Here is a 24,855-nt window from a genome sequence, read left to right as displayed (position 1 = left end):
GGGAGGGGCGGGGCCTACCGCTGACCTTTCCCAGCCAGGTCAAGGGTCACGACCCCCCCCTCCCCCACCGAGAGGGGCGGGGCTGGGGCGCGGCCCCGCCCAGAGCACCATGAGGAGGAGGGGGAGGGGGCGCGGCCACGCCCAGCGCCACCCACATCGCGCGGGGGGGGGGGCGGGGGGCGGGGCCACACCCAGGGGGCGTAGCGGGGGAGGGAGAGGAGCAGCTGGGGGGGCTGGTGGGCGGGGCGTCCCTGCGGGCGTGGCTCCGGAGGGGGCGCGGCCTCCCGTGGGCAGGGCTCCCCAGCCGCCCTCCCCGCTGGGCGTGTCCTCCCCCTGGGCGGGGCCTCCCCGCCGAGGCCGGGGCCCGTCGGGCGGGGCGGGGCGGGGCGCGGGGGGGGGGGGCGTGTCCCCCCGCGGCGGGGGGCGTGTCCGGGGGGCGGGGCGGTGGGCGTGGCTAGACGCGGGGCAGCAGGGAGCGCTGGCAGCGCAGCAGGCGCTTGGGGGCCCCGCGGCGGCGGCAGAGCAGGGCCCCGGCCGCCAGCGCCCCCGCCGCCCCCAGCAGCGCCAGGGGGGCGGCCACCGCCCCCGCCCCCGCCCCCACCTCGATGACGATGACCTCGGTGTCCCCGCCGTCCCCCGGCGCGGGGGGAGGGGAGGGGGGCGGGGCGGGGGCCGGGCCCCCCCCGTCGGCCTCCCCGCCGCAGCCCAGCCAGTCCCGCAGCACCGACTTGGGGTACCCGGGGGCCACCCGCAGCTGCTGGTTGTCGAACTTCCAGTAGCGGTTCCCCTTGTAGAAGTAGGTGAAGGCTGGGGGGGGGCGGGGGAGGGGGGGGGACACGGGGACATCGGGGGACACGGGGACATCAGGGGACATCGGGGGACACGGGGACATGGGGGGACATGGGGACATGGGGGGACATCGGGGGACACGGGGACATCGGGGGACATGGGGAGACACGGGGACATGGGGGGACATCGGGGGACATTGGGGGACACAGGCACATGGGGACATCGGGGGACAGGGGGACATTGGGGGACAGGGGAACATGGGGGGACATCGGGGGACACGGGGACATCGGGGGACATCGGGGACATCGGGGGACATCGGGGGACATGGGGGGACATGGGGGGACACGGGGACATGGGGGGACATCGGGGGACATGGGGGGACATCAGGGGACATTGGGGGACACAGGCACATGGGGACATCGGGGGACAGGGGGACATTGGGGGACAGGGGGACATTGGGGGACATGGGGGGACATGGGGACATTGGGGGACATGGGGAGACACGGGGGCATTGGGGGACATGGGGACATGGGGGGACATGGGGGGACATCGAGGACATGGGGACATCGGGGGGACGGGGGACACAGGGACATTGGGGGACATGGGGACATCGGGGGACATGGGGGGACACGGGGACATCAGGGACATGGGGACATCGGGGGACACGGGGGTGATGGGGGACACGGGGGGACATTGGGGACACCGGGGGGAGGAGGACGTTGGGGGACATTGTGGGGACGGGGGGGATTTGGGGAGACGGGGGACACAGGGGACAGGGGGAGAAGAGACACCAGTTAGGACCCCGCGCCGTCCCCCCGCCCCGCCCATGACCCTCCCCCCCCCCCCATGACCCTCCCCCCGCCCCCGCCCCCCGCCCCCGCGCCCCTCACCATCGTCGGGGCCCATGAAGGCGCCGCGGGGGGCCTCGGGGATCCCCCCCCAGACCTCGATGCCTTTGGGGTAGTCGGGGTCCACCGAGCGGCTGTCCTCGTTGAAGCGGTAGTACCTGGGGGGACACCGTCGTGGGCGGGGGACGTCACCATGGCCGTGGGGACATCATGGTGGGCGTGGGGACGGCCATGGGGACGTCAGCATGGGCGTGGGGACACCATGGTGGGTGTGGGGACGTCAGCATGGCCGTGGGGACATCATGGTGGGCGTGGGGATGGCCATGGGGACATCACCATGGGCGTGGGGACATCACCATGGGCGTGGGGACATCATGGTGGGCGTGGGGGCATCACCATGGGTGTGGGGACATCGTAGTGGGCATGGGGACGTCACCCTGGGCATGGGGACATCGTGGTGGACATGGGGACGTCACCCTGGGCATGGGGACATCGTGGTGGACATGGGGACGGCCATGGGGACGTCACCATGGGCGTGGGGACATCGCCATGGCCATAGGGACGAGGACATCACCGTGGGGACAGGGGATGGGGACAAGGACAGGGAGAGGGCCCGTGGAGGTGACGAGGAGGTCCCAGAATGTCCCAAGAGGTGGCAGGGACGTGAGAGGAGGTGACAGAGGTGACAAGAAGGTCCCAAGCGGTACCAGCAGGTGTCAGAGGGGTGAGGGGAGGTGACAGGAGTGCCAGGGAGGTGACAAGAAGATCCCAGAAGGTCTCAGAAGGTCCCAAGAGGTGCCAGCAGGTGACAGAGAGGTGAGGAGACAGCTCCAAGAGGTCCCAGGAGGTGCCAAAAGGCCCCAGAAAATCCCAGAAAGTCCCAAGAGCTCCCAAGAGATCCCAAGGTGTCCCAGGAGGTCTCAGAAGGTCCCCAAAGATCCCAGGAGGTCCCTGGAAATCCCAAGAGGTCCCCAAAGGTCCCAGAAGATCCCAGGAGGTCCCTGGATGTGCCAAGAGGTGCCAGAGAGGTGAGAGGAGGTGACAGAGGTGCCAAGGTGGTCCCAGAAGGTCCCCAAGGCTCTCAGAAGATCCCAGAAGGTCCCAAGAGGTCCCGGAAGATCCCAGGAGGTCCCCAAAGGTCCCAGGAGGTCCCCAAAGGCTCCAGGAGGTGCCACCCACTTGTTTCCCCGGAAGAAGTAGGTCTTGCCGCTGGGCAGCCAGAGCAGGGCAGCGTCCAGGCGGTCGGTGGGGACCCCCCGGCCCAGGTCCCGCAGCGCCCGGGGGTACCCCGGCTCCAGCACCGCCTCGTCGAACACCCAGTGCTTGTCCCCTGGGCGGGGGCGTGGGGACAGGGTCACCTCCCCGGCCCCACAGGGGATGGCCGCGCCCTCAGCCCCATCCCCATGTCCCCGCCTCCGCCCCCGGGTCCCCATCTCCACCTCAACATGGAGGTGGGTCCCCATCCCCACATCCCCATCTCCATCCCCGTGTCCCCATCCCCATGCCCCCACCTCCATCCCCGTGTCCCCATCCCCACGTCCCCATCTCCACCTCAACATGGAGGTGGGTCCCCATCCCCACGTCCCCATCTCCATCCCCGTGTCCCCATCCCCATGCCCCCATCTCCACCTCAACATGGAGGTGGGTCCCCATCCCCACATCCCCATCTCCATCCCCCTGTCCCCACCTCCATCCCCGTGTCCCCATCCCCACGTCCCCATCTCCACCTCAACATGGAGGTGGGTCCCCATCCCCACGTCCCCATCTCCATCCCCGTGTCCCCACCTCCATCCCCGTGTCCCCATCCCCACGTCCCCATCTCCACCTCAACATGGAGGTGGGTCCCCATCCCCATGCCCCCACCTCCATCCCCGTGTCCCCATCCCCACGTCCCCATCTCCACCTCAACATGGAGGTGGGTCCCCATCCCCACGTCCCCATCTCCATCCCCGTGTCCCCATCCCCATGCCCCCATCTCCACCTCAACATGGAGGTGGGTCCCCATCCCCACATCCCCATCTCCATCCCCGTGTCCCCACCTCCATCCCCGTGTCCCCATCCCCACGTCCCCATCTCCACCTCAACATGGAGGTGGGTCCCCATCCCCGTGTCCCCACCTCCATCCCCGTGTCCCCATCCCCATGCCCCCATCTCCACCTCAACATGGAGGTGGGTCCCCATCCCCGTGTCCCCACCTCCATCCCCGTGTCCCCGGGCCGGTGGCGTCCCCGCCCTGCCCCGTACCTTTGAAGAAGACGAACTTGCCGTCCTTCCTCTCGTAGGCGGTGTTGATGTTGGCGGGCAGCCCCACCCAGAAGTGCCCGATGGGCAGCGGGTACCCGTCCATCACCCGCCGGTCCCGCACGCGCCAGAACCACCGCTCCTGCCCCCGGGACACCCGCGTCACGCCGGTGGCTCCTCTGGTGACATCTCCACCACCGTCCCGGTCCCCGAGTCCTTCTCCCCATCCCCGTGTCCCCATCCCGGTGCCCACGTCCCCGCGCCCATCTCCTTCTCCCCATCCCCACGTCCCCACCTCCGTCCCCACGTCCCCACCTTGAAGACAAACATCTCCCCGCGGAGCATGGCGATGGTGTCGAAGTTCCCGTCGCAGATCCGGGGGCCGTAGGGGGGCCCGGGGGGTCGGTCGGGGCTGCGGGGCCGGGGGGTGGTACGGGGTCCGGCGGGCGGCCAGCTGGGACCCGTCCCCGTCCCTGCGGGGGGACATCATCAGCGCTGGGGGCGGGGGGACAGGGGGCGGGGGGCAGAGGGGCTCGGGCGGGGGGGCCAAACCGTAGAGCTGCTGGATGCCACGGCGGTCATCGTCGGGGAGGACGAAGGCTTCGGTGTCCATCCATTGGTAGAAGGGGGCCATGATGGCCGACGGGTCGCTGGAGTGCTCCAGCCCCAGCGCGTGGCCCAGCTCATGGACGGCCACCAGGAAGAGGTCGTTCCCTGGGGCGGAGGAGACAAGGGGGGGTCAAGGGGGCGGGGGGCGGAGGGGATTGGGGTGAGGGTGGGCATGATGGGAAGGAGGAGGACCTGGTAGCCCCAAGACGATCACGGTCGGGCCAAGGATGGCTCTAAATTGGGTCAGGACACCGCCATGGCCACGACTGGGTCGAGAATGGCCACCGATTGGGTCGAGGACACCGCCATGGCCACGACTGGGTCGAGAATGGCCACCGATTGGGTCGAGGACACCGCCATGGCCACGACTGGGTCGGGAATGGCCACCGATTGGGTCGAGGACACCGCCATGGCCACGACTGGGTCGAGAATGGCCACCGATTGGGTCGAGGACACCGCCATGGCCACGACTGGGTCGAGGATGGCCACCGATTGGGTCAAGGACACTGCCATGGCCATGACTGGGTCGAGGATGGCCACAGATTGGGTCGAGGACACCGCCATGGCCACGACTGGGTCGGGAATGGCCACCGATTGGGTCGAGGACACCGCCATGGCCACGACTGGGTCGAGGATGGCCACCGATTGGGTCGAGGACACCGCCATGGCCACGACTGGGTCGAGGATGGCCACCGATTGGGTCGAGGACACCGCCATGGCCACGACTGGGTCGAGAATGGCCACCGATTGGGTCGAGGACACCGCCATGGCCACGACTGGGTCGAGGATGGCCACCGATTGGGTCGAGGACACCGCCATGGCCACGACTGGGTCGAGGATGGCCACCGATTGGGTCAAGGACACTGCCATGGCCATGACTGGGTCGAGGATGGCCACAGATTGGGTCGAGGACACCGCCATGGCCACGACTGGGTCAAGGATGGCCCTAAATTGGGTCCCGCTCCCCGCCTGGTCCGAGGCCAATCTGTGCTTAGGTTGAGGCCACCCCCCTCGTCGCCGCTCACCACTGAGGTCATCGTTGCGGGCGGTCCAGGGCTCGGCGCCGTCGAAGTGGGTGTCTCCACCGATGTGGGGCCCGGGGAAGTAGGCGTGGGCCAGGAAGCCGCCTTCTCCGTCGAAGGGGGTGCTGTCCCCGTGGAAACCCTCGGCGAAGAAGATCATGATGTCCGCCTGGGGCGCCCGGCCCTGCCGCACGTCCCCGTAGGGCACCTCCCGGAACCGCAGCGGGGTGGCGGCCGCCCACACGCCGAACGCCCGACGGATAGCCCCGAACGTCCCGGCCTCCCCCACCTTGGGGGTGTAGTTCTGGATGCTGGAGGAGAAGACACCCCCCACCCCCCCCGACAGACACAGCCGTCAGCGCCGCCACCGCCGCCACGGCCTCGCCGGATGTTCCCGGTCTTCCCAGCCACCCCCCGTCCACCGCCTCCTTACCAGAAGGTGATCTCCTGGTGCTCCCACTTCATGCCCTGGATGGCGTAGCGCCGGCGCCGCACGTTGGCCTTGATTTCTGCCCCGAACTTGTCAGGGACACCGCAGCGGGGGCGACGCATGGCCCTATGGGATTGCGGGGAGCGGCGTACGTCAGGGGGGGTCGGGGGACCTCAAAGGGACACCCCCCCCCCCCCCCAAAGGGCCTTGGCGGTGGGCGGAGGACCTACAAGCCAACTACCAATGACGATTGGACCCACAACCCAACATGAGCTATTGCCGATGACGGCTGGGGGACCTACAACCCAACCGCCGCTGGTGACGGCTGGCGGACCTACAACCCAACCGCCGCTGACAACGTTTGGCGGATCAACAACCCAACTGCTGATGACGTCTAGAGGACTGACGACCTGAATTTCGTCGATGACAGGCCAACGAGCATCGGTGGCACCTGGAGGACCAACGCCTTGGCTTTTGTTGGTGGCCTTTGGAGGACCTACAACCACTGATCACTGATGATGCCTGGAGGGCCTCCAGCCTCGCTGCCATGGGTGGTGGTTGGCAGACCAACAGCCTGGCTCTCTTTGAGATGCTTGGAGGACCAACAACCCAGCTACCGTTGGGGACGTTTGGAGGACCAACAACCCAGCTACCGCTGGGGATGCTTGGAGGACCAACAACCCAGCTACCGCTGGGGACGCTTGGAGGACCAACAACCCAGCTACCGTTGGGGACGCTTGGAGGACCAACAACCCAGCTACCGCTGGGGACGCTTGGAGGACCAACAACCCAGCTACCGCTGGGGACGCTTGGAGGACCAACAACCCAGCTACCGCTGGGGACGCTTGGAGGACCAACAACCCAGCTACCGCTGGGGACGCTTGGAGGACCAACAACCCAGCTACCGCTGGGGACGCTTGGAGGACCAACAACCCAGCTACCGCTGGGGACGCTTGGAGGACCAACAACCCAGCTACCGCTGGGGACGCTTGGAGGACCAACAACCCAGCTACCGCTGGGGACGCTTGGAGGACCAACAACCCAGCTATCGTTGGGGACGCTTGGAGGACCAACAACCCAGCTACCGTTGGGGACGCTTGGAGGACCAACAACCCAGCTACCGTTGGGGACGCTTGGAGGACCAACAACCCAGCTACCGTTGGGGACGCTTGGAGGACCAACAACCCAGCTACCGCTGGGGACGCTTGGAGGACCAACAACCCAGCTACCGTTGGGGACGCTTGGAGGACCAACAACCCAGCTACCGTTGGGGACGCTTGGAGGACCAACAACCCAGCTATCGTTGGGGACGTTTGGAGGACCAACAACCCAACTACAGTTGGGGACGTTTGGAGGACCAACAACCCAACTACGGTTGGGGACGTTTGGAGGACCAACAACCCAGCTACCGTTGGGGACGCTTGGAGGACCAACAACCCAGCTACCGTTGGGGACGCTTGGAGGACCAACAACCCAGCTACCGTTGGGGACGCTTGGAGGACCAACAACCCAACAGTCACTGGCGGCTCCTGGAGGACCCACAACCCAACTGCCGCCCCAGCCGCCGCCGAGGCTGCCGGGAGGGCCAGCCCCCACCCCGGGCCCCACCTGAGGGTGGCGGCGTCGGCGACGCCGGTGACGGTGAGGCCGTAGAAGCGCTGCATGGCGGCCAGGGCGGCCGAGAGGGACTGGGGCGAGCGTTGCGTGTGGGTCCGCAGGTCCCCGGGGGGCAGGTAGCCATATTGCTGCAGCCACGCCTGGGTGGAGGAAGGGCAGATGGGAAGGGGGGGAGGGGGGGGGGACGGGGACACGGGACCCACAGGGGCAGCGTCCCCCCCCAAACCCTCCCCCGCACCCAAATTAGCACCCAGCAATTACCGGCCCCCGCGGGGTTATTCTGGGCCCGCGTCCGTCTGTCCTGCGGTCACCCCCCCACTCCCCCCCCCACGCACACCTCCCCGTCGTCCGTCTGTCCTCCCGTGTCCCGTGATTTCTGGGTTTTCCCTGTCCCGGACGCCCGGGCCCCCCCGGGCCGGGGGGGGGGGGGTGGGGAGCGGGGGAGGGAGGCGGTTTGGCAGAAGGAAGGACGGAAAGTTGGACAGAGGGAAGGGGGGGGGGATGGGAGAGGGGAGGACAGATGGACGGACGGGTTGATGGTGGGACAGGCAGACGGCGCGGGAGGGAGAGCGAGGCGGGACGGACAGAGGTGGGGGCCGACAGATGGACGGACGCATGGATGGAGAGACGGCCGGACAGACGGACGCTTGGGTGGAGGGCCAGATGGCCGGAGAGGTGGACACACGGACGGACAGATGGGGGGACGCTTGGACGGAGGGCCGGATGGACGCACGGACGGACAGATGGACGGAGGGTGGACAAGCCGGACAGATGGATGGAAGGGGGGTGGGACGGACGGTGACCAGATGGAAAGGGGGGGGGGGGGAACAGACGGACGGATGGCCTTTCAGAGGGGCGGATGGACAGACGGACGGAGCGGAGGCAGGCAGACAGACGGACAGAGCCGTCCCAGCCACCTTCCCCCCCCCCCCCCCCCCCGCGCTGTGTTTTGAGGGAAAAAAATGCAGAAAAAGCGGAAGTGCCGGAGGGAAAAAAATGGGAAAACGGGGGAGGGGGGGGTTGGGGGGTGGGGGGGATAAAAAAAAGGCCGAAAGAGGCAAAAAGGGGAGGAAGAGGAAGGAGCGAGGGGGGAAACGTGGCCGGGGAGGAGCTGGGGGGAGCGGGAACAAAGGAATGGGAAAGTTGGCAGCGGAGGAGTGTGGGAGGGAGCGGGAAAAACAGCCCCGGGCGCCGGGGTCCCCTCGGGGGGACCCCCCCGCACCCCCCCCCGCCCACCCAGGGGACCCCGGCTCCCCACGGGGGGGACCCCCAGACCCTTGGGGACCCCCCTGCACCCCCACGGAGGGGACCCCCGGACCCCTGGGGGCCCCCCCCGGACCCTTGAATCCCCATGGAGGGGACCCCCGGACCCTTGGGGACCCCCCCAGACCCCTGCATCCCCATGGAGGGGACCCCCAGGTGTTTGGGGACCCTCCCGGACCCTCTGGACCCCCATATGGAGGGGACCCCCAGACCCTTGGGGACCCCCCCAGACCCCTGCATCCCCACGGAGGGGACCCCCGGACCCCTGGGGACCCCCCCGGACCCTTGAATCCCCACGGAGGGGACCCCCAGACCCTTGGGGACCCCCCCAGACCCCTGCATCCCCATGGAGGGGACCCCCAGGTGTTTGGGGACCCTCCCGGACCCTCTGGACCCCCATATGGAGGGGACCCCCAGACCCTTGGGGACCCCCCTGCACCCCCACGGAGGGGACCCCCAGACCCTTGGGGACCCCCCCAGACCCCTGCATCCCCACGGAGGGGACCCCCGGACCCCTGGGGACCCCCCCGGACCCTTGAATCCCCACGGAGGGGACCCCCGGACCCTTGGGGACCCCCCCAGACCCCTGCATCCCCACGGAGGGGACCCCCGGACCCCTGGGGACCCTCCCGGACCCTCTGGACCCCCACGGAGGGGACCCCCAGACCCTTGGGGACCCCCGGACCCTTGAATCCCCACGGAGGGGACCCCCAGACCCCCGGGGACCCCCCGACCCCCGGCTCCCCCCGGAGGGGCCCCCCCGGACCCCCGGGTCCGCCCGGAGGGATGCGACGCCGGAGGGGGGGGGGGGGGGGGAGCATCCCGGCTGGATTGGGGCGGGATGGGGGATTTGGGGGGGATGGGAGGGGGGGGGAGGGGGGGGGTCTCACCTCGGGGCTGAAGCGGGGCTGGGGGGCGGCGGGGGGCGGCAGGGTCCCCAGGAGGAGCCCCAGCAGCAGCGGGGCCGGGGACATGGCGGCGGGCGGTCGGGGCCGCTCTGGGCTCGCTGGGGCGGCGGCGGGGGGAAGGCACCGGGGGGCGGCGCCGGGGGGGGGCTTAAATATAGGGGGGGGCGGGATAACGGGGGGGGGGAGGGGTAACCGGGGCGGGGGAGGGGTAACGGGGGGCTGTACCCCCCTGCGGCCGCTAGGGGGCGCTCGGGTGCCCCCCACGGGGGGAGGGGGGTCACGCGGGGGGGAGGGGGATGGGCCGGGGGGGGGGGGGGATATGGGCTGGGAGGGGGGAGGGGCAGGATGTGGCTCCATCCCCCCCATCCCAAACTCAGCATCTTCCCCCGCTGAGTCAGCGTCCGGCGGCTCTGACGTCATCAGCCGGGGGGGTGGGGGGTGGGGGGACACCCGACACCCCCCCCCCCACCCCCCCCCCAAAAATGACCCACAGCCCGCGGTGTCCTCAAGGGACCCGGGCGTCCCGGTACCTATAGGGGTATGGGGGGGCCCGATGGGGTGTTTGGGGCATCTATAGGGGTATTGGGGGTATCTATAGGGTGTTTGGGGGGTCCCTGAGGGGTACTGGGGTCCCCTATGGGGTATTTAGGGATCACAGGGGGGTACTGGGGGTCCCTATGGGGTATTTAGGGGTCCCCATGGGGTGTTTGGGGTATCTATAGGGGTATTTAGGGGTCCCTATAGGGTGTTTGGGGTATCTATGGGGGTATTTAGGGGTCCCCATGGGGTACTTGGGGTATCTATAGGGGTATTTAGGGGTCCCTATAGGGTGTTAGGGGTATTTAGGGGTCCATATAGGGTGTTTGGGGTATCTATAAGGGTATTTAGGGGTCCCCATGGGGTGTTTGGGGTATCTATAGGGGTATTTAGGGGTCCCTATAGGGTGTTAGGGGTATTTAGGGGTCCATATAGGGTGTTTGGGGTATCTATGGGGGTATTTAGGGGTCCCCATGGGGTGTTTGGGGTATCTATAGGGGTATTTAGGGGTCCCTATAGGGTGTTAGGGGTATTTAGGGGTCCCTATAGGGTGTTTGGGGTATCTATGGGGGTATTTAGGGGTCCCCATGGGGTGTTTGGGGTCCCTATAGGGTGTTTGGGGTCCCTATGGGGCATTTAGGGCCTGTGCAGGGCACTGAGCCTCCCTTGGGGCGGGGCCAAACCAGGCCCTTCTTCCCCAGACCACGCCCCCATCAGTCAAGCCCCTCCCCTTTTCCCCCCTACATTAACGGTTTAAAGGGGAAAGACCCCCCCCCTTGCCCCTTTAAGAGGGCGGGGGGCGGGTCCTGGAGTGGCCCCACCCCTTCTCGGGGGAGTGACGTGTGCGTGGGCGGAGACAGGGGGCGGGGCTTGGCTGCGGGGAGCCGCGCGGACGCGGGCAGAGCCGGATCCGTCCCGCAGGTGGCGCTGGGAGGGACTGGGACGGGACTGGGATGGACTGGGACAGGACTGGGATGGACTGGATGGGACTGGGATGGACTGGGATGGGACTGGGATGGACTGGGACAGGACTGGGATGGACTGGATGGGACTGGGATGGACTGGGATGGGACTGGGATGGACTGGGACAGGACTGGGATGGACTGGGATGGGACTGGGATGGACTGGGACAGGACTGGAAGGGACTGGGATGGGAATGGGATGGGACTGGGAAGGACTGGGAAGGACTGGGATGGACTGGGGGGGCAGACCGGAATAAACTGGGGGGGCTGGAGGGGAGTGGGCTGTACTGGGGGGGGTCTGGGATAGTACTGTGAGGTAATGGGGTATGCTGTGGGGGCAGGGGAGGGACGGGGAGGCACGGGGGAGGCAGTGGGAGGGGGCTGGGGGGGGCCACTGGGGGTCACTGGGAGGCACTGGGGGGGACTGGAGGTACTGGGAGGGACTGGGAAGGAACTGGAGGTCACTGGGGGGGTCACTGGGGGGCACTGGAGGGCACTGGGGGGGACTGGAGGTACTGGGGTGTACTGGGAAGGAACTGGGGGGCAGTGGGAGGGTCACTGGGGGGACTGGGAAGGAACTGGGGGGCAGTGGGATGTACTGGGGGTCACTGGGAGGCACTGGGGGGACTGGAGGTACTGGGGTGTACTGGGAAGGAACTGGGGGGTCAGTGGGGGGGTCAGTGGGGGGCACTGGGAGGCACTGGGAAGGAACTGGGGGGCACTGGGACATACTGGGGGTCACTGGGGGGTCACTGGGGGTATACTGGAGCTCACTGGTCCATACTGGAGCCCGAGGGGGGGGGGTGTGTCTCCATCACTCCCCCCCCCCCCCCGCAGCCCCCCTCCCCCAATGGATCCGGCCGCCCCCCCCGCCGGGGCCCCCGCCCCCCCGCTGCCCCCCGCCCCGGGGGAGGGGCCCCCCCCGCCGGGTCCCCCCCCTCCGCGCCGTCCTGCTGGGCCCCCCCGGGGTGGGCAAGAGCAGCCTGGCCCGCGCCTTCGCCTGGCCCCACCCCCGGGACCCCCCCCGCACCGCGAGGGGCCCGGTGAGTCGGGGGGGACCCCCCCAGGGGGTGGGGGGGGGCCCCCCCGGATTTGGGGTCCCCTGCACGATTTGGGGGGGGGGGGGGGGGGCTGAGGGGGTTTGGGGGGGGCCCCGAGTGATTGGGGGGGTCGAAGGGGATTTGGGGGCTATGAGGGTTTTTGGGGGGGGGGTCCCTGCACGATTTGGGGGGGGGTGGGGGGTCCCAGAAGGGGGTGGGGGGGCTATAAGGGGTTTTGGGGGGTCCCCAAGGGATGGGTGGGGGGGTTGGGGGGTCCCTTGGATGGGGGGGGGCGTCCCTGGGGGGGTTGGGGGGTCCTTGGGGGGAGGGGGGTCCCAGCCCCCCCCTCCCGCCCCCCCCCCAGAGCCCCCCGCGAGCGGCGGCTGCACGTGGACGGGGCGGGGGCCGCGCTGCTGCTCTACGACGGCGACGAGCAGGTGGGGGGAGGGGGCGGGGCTAATTATGCTAACGCATGCAAATGAGGTGGGGGGCGGTGCGGGGGCGGGCGGCAGCGGCAGGATGCAAATGAGCCGGGGGGGGCGCTGGGTATGCAAATGAGAGCGCGCGCCCCCGCCTGTCATGCAAATGAGGGTGGGGGGGCGGAGCTTTTGTAGGTGGAAACGAGGGGGGCGGGGGCTTGGCATGCAAATGAGGGCGGCGCTAGGTATGCAAATGAGGTGCTTCTCTCCCTGCCAATGAGGGCGAGGCTTCGGGGCCGCTCTAGGGGGGCGGGGGGGCGGGGCGGGGGGCGTTTTGCATGCAAATGAGGGGAGCGTGGCGACGGGAGGGGCCTGGCATGCAAATGAGCGAGGGGCATGGCCTCTTTGCGGGGCGTGGCTAGGCAAACGAGGCATTCTGCAAGGGGGGCGGGGCCGGGCGGAGGAGGGGGCGTGGCCACGCAAATGAAGCACGGGGGGGGCGCTTCTTCAAGGGAGGGGCGGTGCTGTGCAGAGAGGGCGGGGCCGGGCGGCGGCGGCGGGGGGGGGCGTGGCGATATGAGCGGAGGGGGCGTGGCCACGCAAATGGAGCACGGGGCGGGGGCGCTTCTGCAAGGGAGGGGCGGTGCTGTGCAGAGAGGGCGGGGCCGGGCGGTGGCCGGGGGGGGGCGTGGCCATGCAAACGAAGGGGGCGTGGCCGCAGGCGGCGGCCGGGGCGGACGCGCTGCTGCTGGTCTTCGCCGTCAGCGACCGCGGCTCCTTCGCCCGCCTGGGCCCGGCCGCCCGGGGGCTGCGAGCGGGGACCCCCCCGGCCCCCCTCATCCTCGTCGCCAACAAGAGCGACCTGGCCCGCGCCCGCCAGGTCACCCCCCGCGGTGAGACCCCCCCCCCCACCCCCCCCGGGACCCCCCCCCGTGGGACCCATAGGACCTCCCCGGGACCCCCCCCGGACCCCCATGTCCCCCCATGGGACCCCCTATGCCCCTTCTGGGGCCCCCCATAGGACCCCCCCCATATCCCCCCAGTGGGACCCCCTGTGCCCCTTACGGGACCCCCATGGGATACCCCAGGACCCCCGTGTCCCTTCTGAGACCCCCAAGACCCCCAGGGACCCCCTATGCCCCGTCTGGGACCCCCCAACCCCCCCATGTCCCCTTCTGGGTCCCCCAGGACCCCTATGCCCCGTCTGGGACCCCCCAACCCCCCCCCCCATGTCCCCGTCTGGGACCCCCCAACCCCCCCCCCCCATGTCCCCTTCTGGGACCCCCAAGCCCCCCCATGTCCCCTTCTGGGTCCCCCAGGACCCCCTATGCCCCTTCTGGGACCCCCCAACCCCCCCATGACCCCTTCTGGGCCCCCCAGGACCCCCCAGGGACCCCCTATGCCCCTTCTGGGACCCCCAGGACCCCAATGTGTCCCGTCCACCCCCCCCCCGTGCACCTTATGGGACCCCCAGACCTCCCTGGGACCCCCATGTCCCCCTGTGGGACCCAGAGGACCCCCCCCGGACCCCCATGGGACCCCCTATGGGACCCCCCCATGCCCCTTACGGGACCCCCAGGACCCCTCATGTCCCCTTCTGGGACCCCTAGGACCCCCGTGTCCCCACCATGGGACCCCCAGACCCCCCACCACCCCCCCATGTCCGTTTCCCCGCCCGTCCCCCCCCCCCAGAGACGCGGGGGCTGGCGGCCGTGCTGGGCTGCCAACACGTGGAGACCTCGGCCGCCCTCCGCCATCGCACCGAGGAGCTCTTCCAGGCCGCCGTCCGCCAGGCCCGGCTCCACCGCCGCCGCCTCCGCGCCCGCCGCCCGGACGACGAAGAGGAGGAGGAGGAGGGAGGCGAGGAAGAGGAAGGCGGCGTCCCCCGACGCCGACGCAGCCTCACCGGCCGGGCCAAGCGCTTCTTCGCCGGCCTCGTGCCCCTGGCCCGACAGCGCTCCAAGTCCTGCAGCGACCTCTCCGCCCTCTGAGCCCGCTGGCCCTTTAAGGGGGAGGCGTGGCCCCTTTAAGGGCGGGGTGGGGCCGCCCCTTGGCATCGCCTTGCACGTCTGCCCTTGCCCCTTGAAGACCGTCGCCCCTTTAAGAGACCTGTTGCCCCTTCAAGACCGGCATGACCCCATGAAGAGTGCCATTGCCCCTTTAAAAGCGGTGATGCCCCTTTAAGACAGGCATTACCCCTTTAAGACTGGCATTACCCCTTTAAGAGCGGCCTTGCCCCTTTAAGAGCGGCCTTGCCCCTTTAAGACGGGGCCACCACCGCCCTTTGAAGACCCCCTGCTCCCTCGGGGCGGGGTGGGCCCCACCGCTGCTTTGCATGGCCCCGCCCCTTTCGGGAGCCACGCCCTCTCCCCAGGCCCCGCCCCCCCCACAAGCCACCGGCAGCCGAATGTCCGCCGCGACGCTGCCCCTTTAAGAGCTCCTCTTAAAGGGGCGGCAACCTGCATGACACGCCCCGCCCCCCCCCGCTTCCCGCGCCCCCGGCGGCCATCTTGGAAGGGGGCGTGGCCTCAATAAAGCTTCCCCGTTGCCTGGCAACCGGCGCCTGCTTCCTCGGGGGGGGTGGGGGGTGGGGGTGGGGGTGGGGTGTTTTTGGGGCCGTTTCCTGTGTTTTTTCTTTTTTATTTCGAGTCCGATAAAGAAACGAAGCCAACGCAAATCTGAACCCAGAAAGAGAACGAAAAACGAAAAAAAAAACAAAAAAAAAAACAAAAAAAAAAAACCCCAAAAACCCGGGGGGGGGGGGGGGGTGGAGGGGGCGGGGCGCCGCAGGCCCGCCCCCCGCCCCGCCCCAACGCCCCGCCAGGGGGCGGAGACAGCAGGGCTGGGGGGCGGGGCCTGGCGGGAGGGGGGCGGGGCCATGTTACCTGCAGGAGGGGAGGAGAGGTCAGACCACGCCCCCATCGCCAATCCCCGCCCCCTTAACCCAAGCCGCGCCCCCCCCCCCCCCCGACCCCTGCTGTGGAGGCAGGGGGTGGCACCAGGCTCCGCCCCCTCCCCAAACCACACCCCCCCACCAAGGCCACGCCCCCACCACCCATCCCACCCCTCCACCGTGCAGGGTGGCGCCCAGCCCAGGCCCCCCCCCCACCTTCGCCCCCGGCCCCGCCCCCTCCCCGGCCCCACCCACCCCAGACCACGCCCCACCCCCGGCCACACCCCCCCACCCCCCCCCCCCTTCCACCGTGCAGGGTGGCGCCCAGCCCAGCCCCCCCCCCCCCCCACTTTGCCCCAGGCCCCGCCCCTCCTCCCAGGCCCCGCCCCCTCCCCAGGCCCCGCCCCCTCACATGGTCTGGGGGGTGAAGAGCCCCGAGAGCTGCAGGCACTGGGAGGCCAGCGTCTGGGAGGCCAGGTTCAGCGCCGGGCTCAGGGCTGGGGGGCGCAGAGGAGCTTGGGGGGCTGCCCCATGGCGGGGGGGGGGGGGACGGGACCCACAGAACCCCCCGACCCCCCCGGGGACCCCTATAGACCCCCCAGGGCCCCCCCAGACCCCTAACCCCCCCCCCCCAGGGACCCCCAAAGCCCCCAAGAGAGGCCCCAGGGCCCCCCCAGACCCCTAACCCCCCCCCAGGGACCCCCAAACCCCCCAGGGACTCTCCCCAGCCCCCAAGGGCCCTCCCCAAACCCCCCAGGGACCCCCAAAACCCCCAAGGGACCCCCAGGGACCCCCCCCCAGCCCCCCCAACCCCCCCAGGGACCCCCAAAACCCCCAAGGGACCCCCAGGGACCTCCCCCAGCCCCCCAAACCCCCCCAGGGACCCCCAAACCCCCCAGGGACTCTCCCCAGCCCCCAAGGGCCCTCCCCAAACCCCCCAGGGACCCCCAAAACCCCTCCCCGAGACCCCCAGGGCCCCCCCCCCAGCCCCCCAAACCCCCCAGGGCCCCCCCCAGCCCCCCTAAAGCCCCCCGGCCCCGTACCGGTGAGGGCGGCAGGGTTGAGGGCCCCCAGGGGCAGGGCCCCGTTGAGCTGGAGGGCGGCCTGGGCCGTGCTGGGCAGCTGCAGCCCCGAACCTGGGGGGCAGGAGGGGGGCACGGCGTGGGGCAGGGCCGGCCACGGGGCCCCCCGAACACCGACAGCCCCCCCAGCCCCGTAACTGCCCCCTAATGCCCCCCAGATGCCTCCTGAAGCCCCCCCAGACCCATAACTACCTCCCGAAGCCCCCCCAGATGCCTCCTGAAGCCCCCTCAGACCCATAACTACCTCCTGAAGCTCCCCCAGATGCCTCCTGAAGCCCCCCCAGACCCATAACTACCTCCCGAAGCCCCCCTGATGCCTCCTGAAGCCCCCCCAGACCCATAACTACCTCCCGAAGCCCCCCTGATGCCTCCTGAAGCCCCCCAGACCCATAACTACCTCCCGAAGCCCCCCTGATGCCTTCTGAAGCCCCCCCAGACCCATAACTACCTCCTGAAGCCCCCCCCAGATGCCTCCTAAGGCGCCCCCCACCTTCGGCCAGCTTGGCCATGAGCTGGAGACGGCCGGTGGCCCCCACCAGCTCGACGTCCTCGCTGCCCTCGGGGAAGGTGATGTCGGTGGTGCCGTCCAGGCGCTCGGTCACCTGCCCCACGCGCATGGGGCGGCCGGCCAGCTCGAAGCCGTTGAGCTGCTCCAGCGCCCGCCGGGCGCACTCGGCCTCTGCGAACTGGGTGGGGTGGGGGTGGGGGAGGGGACAGAGGGGGGTCACGGGGGCGGCGGCGGCGGCGGGGACGCGGCGGGGGGGACGCGCGGGGCGGGAGGGGCTCACCGTGATGAAGCCGTAGCCCTTGGACTGGCCGGTGTCGGGGTCCCGCATCAGGACGATGCTGTCGATCTGGGGACGGGGCGGGAGGGGCAGCGCGGTCGAGGCGGGGCCCAAAACGGGGCCCTGGGGCCCTCGCGGGTGGCCCCAAGGCGTCACCGAGGCCCCCACGTCCCCCCAGACCCGTCCCCGTGACCCAACCGCGTCCCCATGTCCACCCAACCCCCTTCTGGACCCAACCGTGTCCCTACTGTCCCCAACCCCATCCCCATGGCCCAACCATGTCCCCACGGGTCCCCAAGACCGAACGGTGTCCCCATGTCCACCCAACCCCATGCCCATGACCCAACCATGGCCCCACGTGTCCCCAACTGTGTCCCCATGACCCAACCATGGCCCCACGTGTCCCAAACTCCGTCCCCATGACCCAACCATGGCCCCACGTGTCCCCAACTATGTCCCCATGACCGAACGGTGTCCCCATGTCCACCCAACCCCATGCCCATGACCCAACCATGGCCCCACGTGTCCCCAACTGCGTCCCCATGACCCAATGGTGTCCCCATGTCCACCCAACCCCATGCCCATGACCCAACCACGGCCCCACGTGTCCCCAACTCCGTCCCCATGACCCAACGGTGTCCCCATGTCCACCCAACCCCATGCCCATGACCCAACCATGGCCCCACGTGTCCCCAACTCCGTCCCCATGACCCAACGGTGTCCCCATGTCCACCCAACCCCATGCCCATGACCCAACCATGGCCCCACGTGTCCCCAACTCCGTCCCCATGACCCAACGGTGTCCCCATGTCCACCCAACCCCATGCCCACGCCCCGACCATGGCCCCATCTCCACCCAATGCCATCTCCATCACCCAACCGTGTCCCCACGTGTCCCGTGTCCCCATCCCCACGACCCAGCTGTGTCCCCACGTCCCCCCAGCTGTGTCCCCATGACCCAACCGCGTCCCCAGGTCCCCCCAACTGTGTCCCCGTGACCCAACCGCGTCCCTATGTCCATCCAACCCCATCCCCGTGACCCAACCGTGTCCCCACATCCCCCTAACTGTGTCCCCATGACCCAACTGTGTCCCTATGGCCCCCCAACCTGGCCCCATCACCCAACTGTGTCCCCCCAACCCCGTCCCTGCGACCCAACCGCGGCCCCCTGGCCCCCCAACCGCGGCCCCCGGCCCACCTTGCCGAAGGGCTCGAAGATGCCGCGCAGCATCTCCTTGGTGATGTTGCAGTGGAGGGAGCCCACGTAGAGGCGCATGGGGCCCCCGCTGCCCTTCTGCAGGTTGTTGGCCATGGCCGCCAGCCGGTTCTTCTCCGCCTGGGGGGGGGACGGGGACGTGGGGGGGTGAGGGGGGGCCCTTGGGGACCCCCAGAGCTCCCCCCTGGACCCCCCTCCTCCGTGGGACACCCTCAACCCTCGGGTGCTCCCCCCAAAATCCAGGGGAACCCCAGCTCCGCTTGAGTCCACGGGAACCATGCCCCACAAGAGCCCCAAGCCCCACAAGGGCCCCCCAAGGCCCACAAGAGCCCCCCCAAACCCCACGAGATCCCCCCAAACCCAAGAGTCCCCCCCAAAACCCCCCAAACCCAACACAAACCCCCAAAAACCCAACAGAAACCCCCCAAAGCCCCACAAGAACCCCCAAACCCAACAGAAACCCCCCAAAGCCCCCAAGAACCCCCCAAACCCAACAGAAACCCCCCAAACCCAACAGAAACCCCCCAAAGCCCCCAAGAACCCCCAAAAACCCAACAGAAACCCCCCAAACCCAACAGAAACCCCCCAAAACCCAACACAAACCCCCAAAAACCCAACAGAAACCCCCAAACCCAACAGAAACCCCCCAAAGCCCCCAAGAACCCCCCAAACCCAACACAACCCCCCCAAAGACCAGCAGAACCCCCCAAAGCCCCCAAGAACCCCCCAAACCCAACAGAAACCCCCCAAACCCCCTAAGAACCCCCCAAACCCAACACAACCCCCCAAAGACCACCAGAACCCCCCAAAGCCCCCAAGAACCCCCAAGCCCAACACAACCCCCCAAAGACCACCAGAACCCCCCAAAGCCCCCAAGAACCCCCCAAAGCCAACACAACCCCCCCCAAAGACCACCAGAACCCCTCAAGAACCCCTCCAGCCCCACAGCCCCCCCCGCCCCTTGGAGAGCTTCCCATCCCCTCAAAGACCCCCCAGCCCCCCCCCCCCCCCCCCCCGTCACCCCACCGAGGACCCCCCCCCCCCCGGCCCACCTGGGAGGCCTGGACGATGATGGGGACGCCGAGGAGACGCTGGCCGGTCAGGCCGATGGCCAAGGGGACCGACTGGATCTCGCAGAACTCGACGTAAGCGATGCCCTTGGAGCGCCGCGAGTTGCGGTCCGAGATGATGCGCACGTCCCGCACCTGGGGGGGGGACGGACACACGGAGGGGGGCGGTGGGAGCGCGGACGCGGCGGTGGCACCGCCCGAAGGGACGCGGGAGGGCTGGTGGCGCCGCGGGGAAGGAGGCAGGGCGGGGGGTGGCGTCACGGGGGCGGTGGCGGCGGCACCGTCGAGATGCGGTGGCTCCGTGAAGATGGTGGCGGCACCAGGAAGAGGATGGTGCCACCACGGACGCGACGGCGGCCCCACGGATACAGTGGCGGCAACCGTGGAAACAAGGGTGGCAACCACAGAGATGATGGCGGCACCACGGAAACGATGGTGGCCGCGTGGAAATGATGGTGGCAACCACGAAGATGATGGCGGCAACCGTGGAGATGACGGTGGCAACTACGGAAATGACGGCGGCAACTACGGAAATGATGGGTGGCAACCATGAAGATGACGGTGGCAACTACGGAAATGATGGCGGCAACCATGGAGATGACGGTGGCAACTACGGAAATGATGGCGGCAACTACGGAAATGATGGTGGCAACCATGAAGATGACGGTGGCAACTACGGAAATGATGGGTGGCAACTATGAAGATGACAGTGGCAACTACAGAAATGATGGTGGCAACGATGAAGATGACGGTGGCAACTACGGAAATGATGCTGGCAACTACGGAAATGATGGGTGGCAACTATGAAGATGACAGTGGCAACTACAGAAATGATGGTGGCAACGATGAAGATGACGGTGGCAACTACGGAAATGATGCTGGCAACTACGGAAATGATGGGTGGCAACCATGAAGATGACGGTGGCAACTATGGAAATGATGGCGGCAACCATGAAGATGACGGTGGCAACTATGGAAATGACGGTGGCAACTACGGAAATGATGGCGGCAACCATGGAGATGACGGTGGCAACTACGGAAATGATGCTGGCAACTACGGAAATGATGGTGGCAACCACGGAAATGATGGTGGCAACTACAGAAATGATGGTGGCAACTATGGAAATGATAGTGACAACCATGAAGATGACGGTGGCAACTATGGAAATGATGCTGGCAACTACGGAAATGACGGTGGCAACTACGGAAATGATGGCGGCAACCACGAAGATGACGGTGGCAACCGTGAAGATGCTGGCGGCAACTACGGAAACGACGGTGGCAACTACGGAGATGACGGTGGCCCCGTAGAAATGCCGGCGGCCCCCCAAAAACGGCGGCTCCGTGAAAACAACCGCGGCGTTGGGGAAAGGCAGGCGACGGGGGCGGCGCCGCCACGGCGACGGGAGCCCCAAAAAAGCTCTGGTGGCATCGGGAAGAGGCCGGCGGCACGGTGGAAGGGGGGGGGGGGGGACACACGGGACACGCGGGAGCCGGCCGGAGGCGCCGGGAAGGGGAGCGGCGCCGGGAGGGGGAGGACGAGGCGTCCCTTTACCTTGCCGACGGCGGAGAAGAAGTCCTCCAGGTCGCGGGGCCGGATGCGGGCGGCCAGCTGCATGCAGAAGACGGTGCGGGCGTCCCGCTCCTCGGGGCTGAGGCTGCCCAGGGGCTCCCTGGGGACCAGGGGAAGGGGGGGGAGGGACACGCAACACGCGCGGACGTCACCTCTCCCCGCCGCGGCCCCGGGTCCCGTCCCCGTCCCCCCCCCCCCCGCCGCCGCCGCCGCCGCGGCCCCCACTCACCGCACGGGGCTCTTCTCCCGGTAGAGCGGGCTCTTGCTGTGGCCGAAGCGGCGCCTGGAGGGGAGGAGGGGGTCACCGCGGCGGGGGGGGGAGCTGGGGGGCTTTAGGCAGATTTTGGGGGGGCTCGGGGGGCTTCGGAGAGGATTAGGGGAGATTTCGGGGGGTTGGTGGGCTTTGGGGGCAGGGAGGGGAATTTGGGGGGAGCTTGGGGGGAGTTTGAGGGATTTAGGGCAACGTGGGGGGGTTTAGGAAGGATTTGGGGGGTCCTGGGGTGTTTTGGGGGGTTGGGGGGCACTGGGGGCACCGAGCGGAATTTTGGGGGGAGTTCGGGGGATTTAGGAAGGATTTGGGGGGTCCTGGGGTGTTTTGGGGGGGGTTGGGGGGCGCTGGGGGCACCGAGCGGAATTTTGGGGGGAGTTCGGGGGATTTAGGAAGGATTTGGGGGGTCCTGGGGTGTTTTGGGGGTTGGGGGGCTCTGGGGGCACCGAGCGGAATTTTGGGGGGATTCTGGGGGGAATTTGGGGGATTTAGGGCAACGTGGGGGGGATTTAGGAAGGATTTGGGGGGTCCTGGGGTGTTTTGGGGGGATTTGGAAAGCATTTGGGGACATTTCGGGGGGATCTGAGGAGAGTTTGGGGGGCTTTGGGGGTCTCTGGGGGAATTTTGGGGGGCTTTGGGGGATTTTCAGGGGAATGAAGGGGGTTTTAGAGTGATGTAAGACAATTTTGGGGGGGATTTAGAAAGGATTTGGCGAGACGCAGCAAGCATTTATGGAGATTTCAGAGACGTTTAGGGGCCTGGGGGGGATTCTGGGGGGCTTCGGTAGATTTAGGGCAATTTCGGGGCGATTTGCGGAGGATTTTGGGGTGTTTGGAGGCATCTTATAGAGCATGCGGAGAGATTTCAGGGGAATTTGGGGTTCTTTGGGGGCATTGAGGGGGATTTTGGGGGGCTTCGGGGGGATTCCAGGAGGATTTAGGGGAATTTTAGGGGGATTAAGAGCAATTTTGGGGGGATTTGGGGACAATTTCAGAGTGTTTGGGGCGGATTCGAAAGAATTTGGGGGGACGGCGGGGATTTACAGCCCTTTTGCGGGGATTTAAGAAGGATTTGGGGGGATTTTGGGGGGTTTTAAGAAGCGTTTGAGGAGATTTCAAGGGGATTTGGGGGCCTTTGGGGGAACTGAGGGGGATTTGGGGGATTTTGGGGGGATTTAAGGGAATTTGGGGAGGATTGGGAGAGGATCCTGGGGCGTTGGGGGGGATGTGGGTGATATTTAGGGGGATTTGGGGAGGGGTTGGGGTGTTTGGGGGGATTCGGGGGGATTTTGGGGGATTCGGGGGGATTTTGGGGGTGAACGGGTACCGGGATCGCTCTTCCCTCCGGCGTTCCCGGCTGCGGGAGCGGCTTCCCCGCCGGCGCTCCCGGCTGCGGCTGCGGTGACGGCTGCGGCGATCCCGGCTCCGGCTGCGCCGACGGCGGTCCCTGTCCCGGTCCCGGCTCCGGCTGTTGCGTGGTGGTGGTGGTGGTGGGGGGGGGGTGTGGGGTGTCACAGGGTCACCCCAAAACCCCTGTGGGACCCCCAACCCTCCCCCCAAATCGCCCCACCTGTGTCTGTGGTCACGGCTCCGGCTCCGGCTCCGGCTCCTCTTCTTCCTGCTGCTGTACGGGGGCGGCACGGGGGGACGGGGACCCCCGAATCCCCCCCCCCCAGCACCCCAACCAGCCTCTGGTCCCCCCAAAAACCCCCGTTAGCCCCCCCAGTCCCTCACCGCCCCCCCAGACCCCTCGGACCTGCTCCCGCTGCTGCTCCCGCTCTCCTTCTTGGCCTCTTTGTTCGTCTCCTCCGCCGGCTGCTGAGGGGGGGACACGACACCGGCACGGGTGAGACCCCCCCCAAAAACGATCCCCCCTCCCCCGGCCCCCCGAGCGCCCCCTCCCCCCCCCCCCCAGCCTCACCTGCGCCGCGGGGGTCTCCGTCTGCACCTTGGAGGGGCCGGGCTGCGCCTGGAGAGGGGGGGGGGGACGGGGACGCGCGTCAGCGCCCCGAAATCCCCCCCAAAAGAGCCCAAAGCCCCCCAAAAGTCGCTTCAGGGGCTGCTAAAGCCCCTTTAGCTGGCGCCAAACCCCTGTAAGTGACCCCAAACCCATTTGGGTCACCCCACCCCCGCTTTAAGTGGCTCCTGAAGGCCCTTAAGTGACCCCCACCCCCTCCTGGGCCCCCCCAAACCCCTTTTAGGTCCCCCCAAAACCCCCTTAAAGAACCCCGGCCCCTTTTCAAAGACCCCCAGCCCCCGCCGGGTGACTCCAAAACCCCTCGAGGTCACCCCAAAAACCTCTCCGCGTCACCCCAAACCCCTTCAGATCCCCCCGCCCCCAAGTAACCCCCAAACCCCTTAGAAGGCCCCCCAACCCCCCCCGGCTCCCCCCAAACTCCTTTTAGGGGCCCCCGGCCCGCGTCAGAACCCCCCCCCTCCCCCGCGCCCCTTAACCTCACCCCAAAGCCCTTTCGCTCCCCCCGAAACCACTTCAAGTCGCCCCCACCCCCCCTTTAGGGGGCCCCAGCCCCTTCTGGGCCACCCTCAACCCTGTGAAGTCACCCCAAAACGCCTTCAGGTGACGCCCAGCCCCTCTGAGAGGGCCCCGACCCCCCTCCAAGGACCCCAGACCCCCCCCCCCCCCACCTCCTCCTTCTTGTAGGGCGCCTCCAGCATGGCCTCGATGACGATGTCGAAGTCGTCCGACGTCATGGCGTCCGTCTGCGCCGCCGCGGGGGGGGGGGGGGTGCGTGACACGTGACGTGTGTGCGGGGGGGGGGGAGACGGACAGACGGACACAGACCGGACCCCCGGCGTGCCCCCCCCCCATGCCCCCCCCCATTACCCACAATGCCCTGGGTGCCCCCCCCATTACCCACAATGCCCTGGGTGCCCCCCCAATTACCCACAATGCCCTGGGTGCCCCCCCCCCCCCCGCCCGGGCTCACCGGGTCCTGCAGCGGGTTCGAGCCCCCCGCCTCCATCTCGGGGCCGGGGGGGGGGCCCGCGCGGCTCCGGGGCCCCTTCCTGCGGGCGATGAGGTCACAGGCGCGACGATGACGTCACAGGCGCGACGATGAGGTCACACACCCCCACCCCCCCCCCCCGAGCTCCCAAACCTCCCCTAATTCACACCAAAAAAGGCGAGCGCCCCCCCCGCCCCGCAAGCCACGCCCACTCCCTCTCAAGCCACGCCCCCCGCCGGATAAACCACGCCCCTCGCCGCCGAGCCCCGCGCATGCGCACTCTCCCCCCGCTCCCTCCGCCGCCGCTTCGCCCCCCCC

The 24,855-nt window shown here is 68.5% G+C and overlaps 3 protein-coding genes across 9 annotated transcripts; 1 reads left to right on the top strand and 2 right to left on the bottom strand.

The window, feature by feature from the left end:
• Positions 1-426: 426 nt before the first annotated feature.
• On the bottom strand, positions 427-9,835 carry MMP14 (matrix metallopeptidase 14). Its single transcript, XM_087735009.1, has 10 exons — positions 9,710-9,835; positions 7,548-7,696; positions 5,943-6,065; positions 5,513-5,820; positions 4,431-4,592; positions 4,194-4,351; positions 3,882-4,020; positions 2,817-2,967; positions 1,680-1,795; positions 427-807 (listed from the first exon to the last, which is right to left on the bottom strand). The coding sequence occupies exons 1-10, from the start codon at positions 9,791-9,793 to the stop codon at positions 455-457; spliced, it is 1,743 nt and encodes a 580-aa protein (XP_087591135.1). The 5' UTR covers positions 9,794-9,835; the 3' UTR covers positions 427-454.
• Positions 9,836-12,632: 2,797 nt separating this feature from the next.
• LOC148051922 (GTP-binding protein REM 2-like) lies at positions 12,633-15,311 on the top strand. 2 transcript variants are annotated; one of them, XR_015699427.1, is made up of 3 exons: positions 12,633-12,703; positions 13,407-13,578; positions 14,378-15,311. XR_015699427.1 is itself a non-coding variant. In XM_087735032.1 (2 exons), the coding sequence occupies exons 1-2, from the start codon at positions 13,380-13,382 to the stop codon at positions 14,674-14,676; spliced, it is 498 nt and encodes a 165-aa protein (XP_087591158.1). In that variant the 5' UTR covers positions 13,294-13,379; the 3' UTR covers positions 14,677-15,311. The 2 variants fall into 2 exon arrangements, 1 of the variants encoding a protein (XP_087591158.1); XM_087735032.1 differs by lacking the exon at positions 12,633-12,703 and having other exon boundaries at positions 13,294-13,578.
• Positions 15,312-15,437: 126 nt separating this feature from the next.
• On the bottom strand, positions 15,438-24,673 carry RBM23 (RNA binding motif protein 23). 6 transcript variants are annotated; one of them, XM_087735026.1, is made up of 15 exons: positions 24,520-24,673; positions 24,218-24,292; positions 23,493-23,540; positions 23,328-23,389; positions 23,142-23,195; positions 22,899-23,039; positions 21,534-21,587; positions 21,287-21,404; positions 19,714-19,866; positions 18,644-18,781; positions 17,449-17,514; positions 17,151-17,346; positions 16,622-16,714; positions 15,991-16,075; positions 15,438-15,570 (listed from the first exon to the last, which is right to left on the bottom strand). In XM_087735026.1, exons 1-15 carry the CDS (start codon positions 24,553-24,555, stop codon positions 15,567-15,569), a joined length of 1,323 nt encoding a protein of 440 aa, XP_087591152.1. In that variant the 5' UTR covers positions 24,556-24,673; the 3' UTR covers positions 15,438-15,566. The 6 variants fall into 6 exon arrangements, with proteins under 6 accessions (XP_087591152.1, XP_087591155.1, XP_087591154.1 ...); XM_087735029.1 differs by having other exon boundaries at positions 23,142-23,192; XM_087735028.1 differs by having other exon boundaries at positions 23,328-23,386.
• Between the last annotated feature and the right edge of the window lie 182 nt (positions 24,674-24,855).

The sequence above is a fragment of the Nipponia nippon genome, unplaced genomic scaffold (assembly GCF_047370975.1).
Source record: "Nipponia nippon isolate SJK-2023a ecotype South Korea unplaced genomic scaffold, ASM4737097v1 scaffold_51, whole genome shotgun sequence".
In the NCBI taxonomy this organism is placed as follows: Eukaryota; Metazoa; Chordata; class Aves; order Pelecaniformes; family Threskiornithidae; genus Nipponia; species Nipponia nippon.
This window is presented reverse-complemented; position numbering and strand designations above follow the sequence as displayed.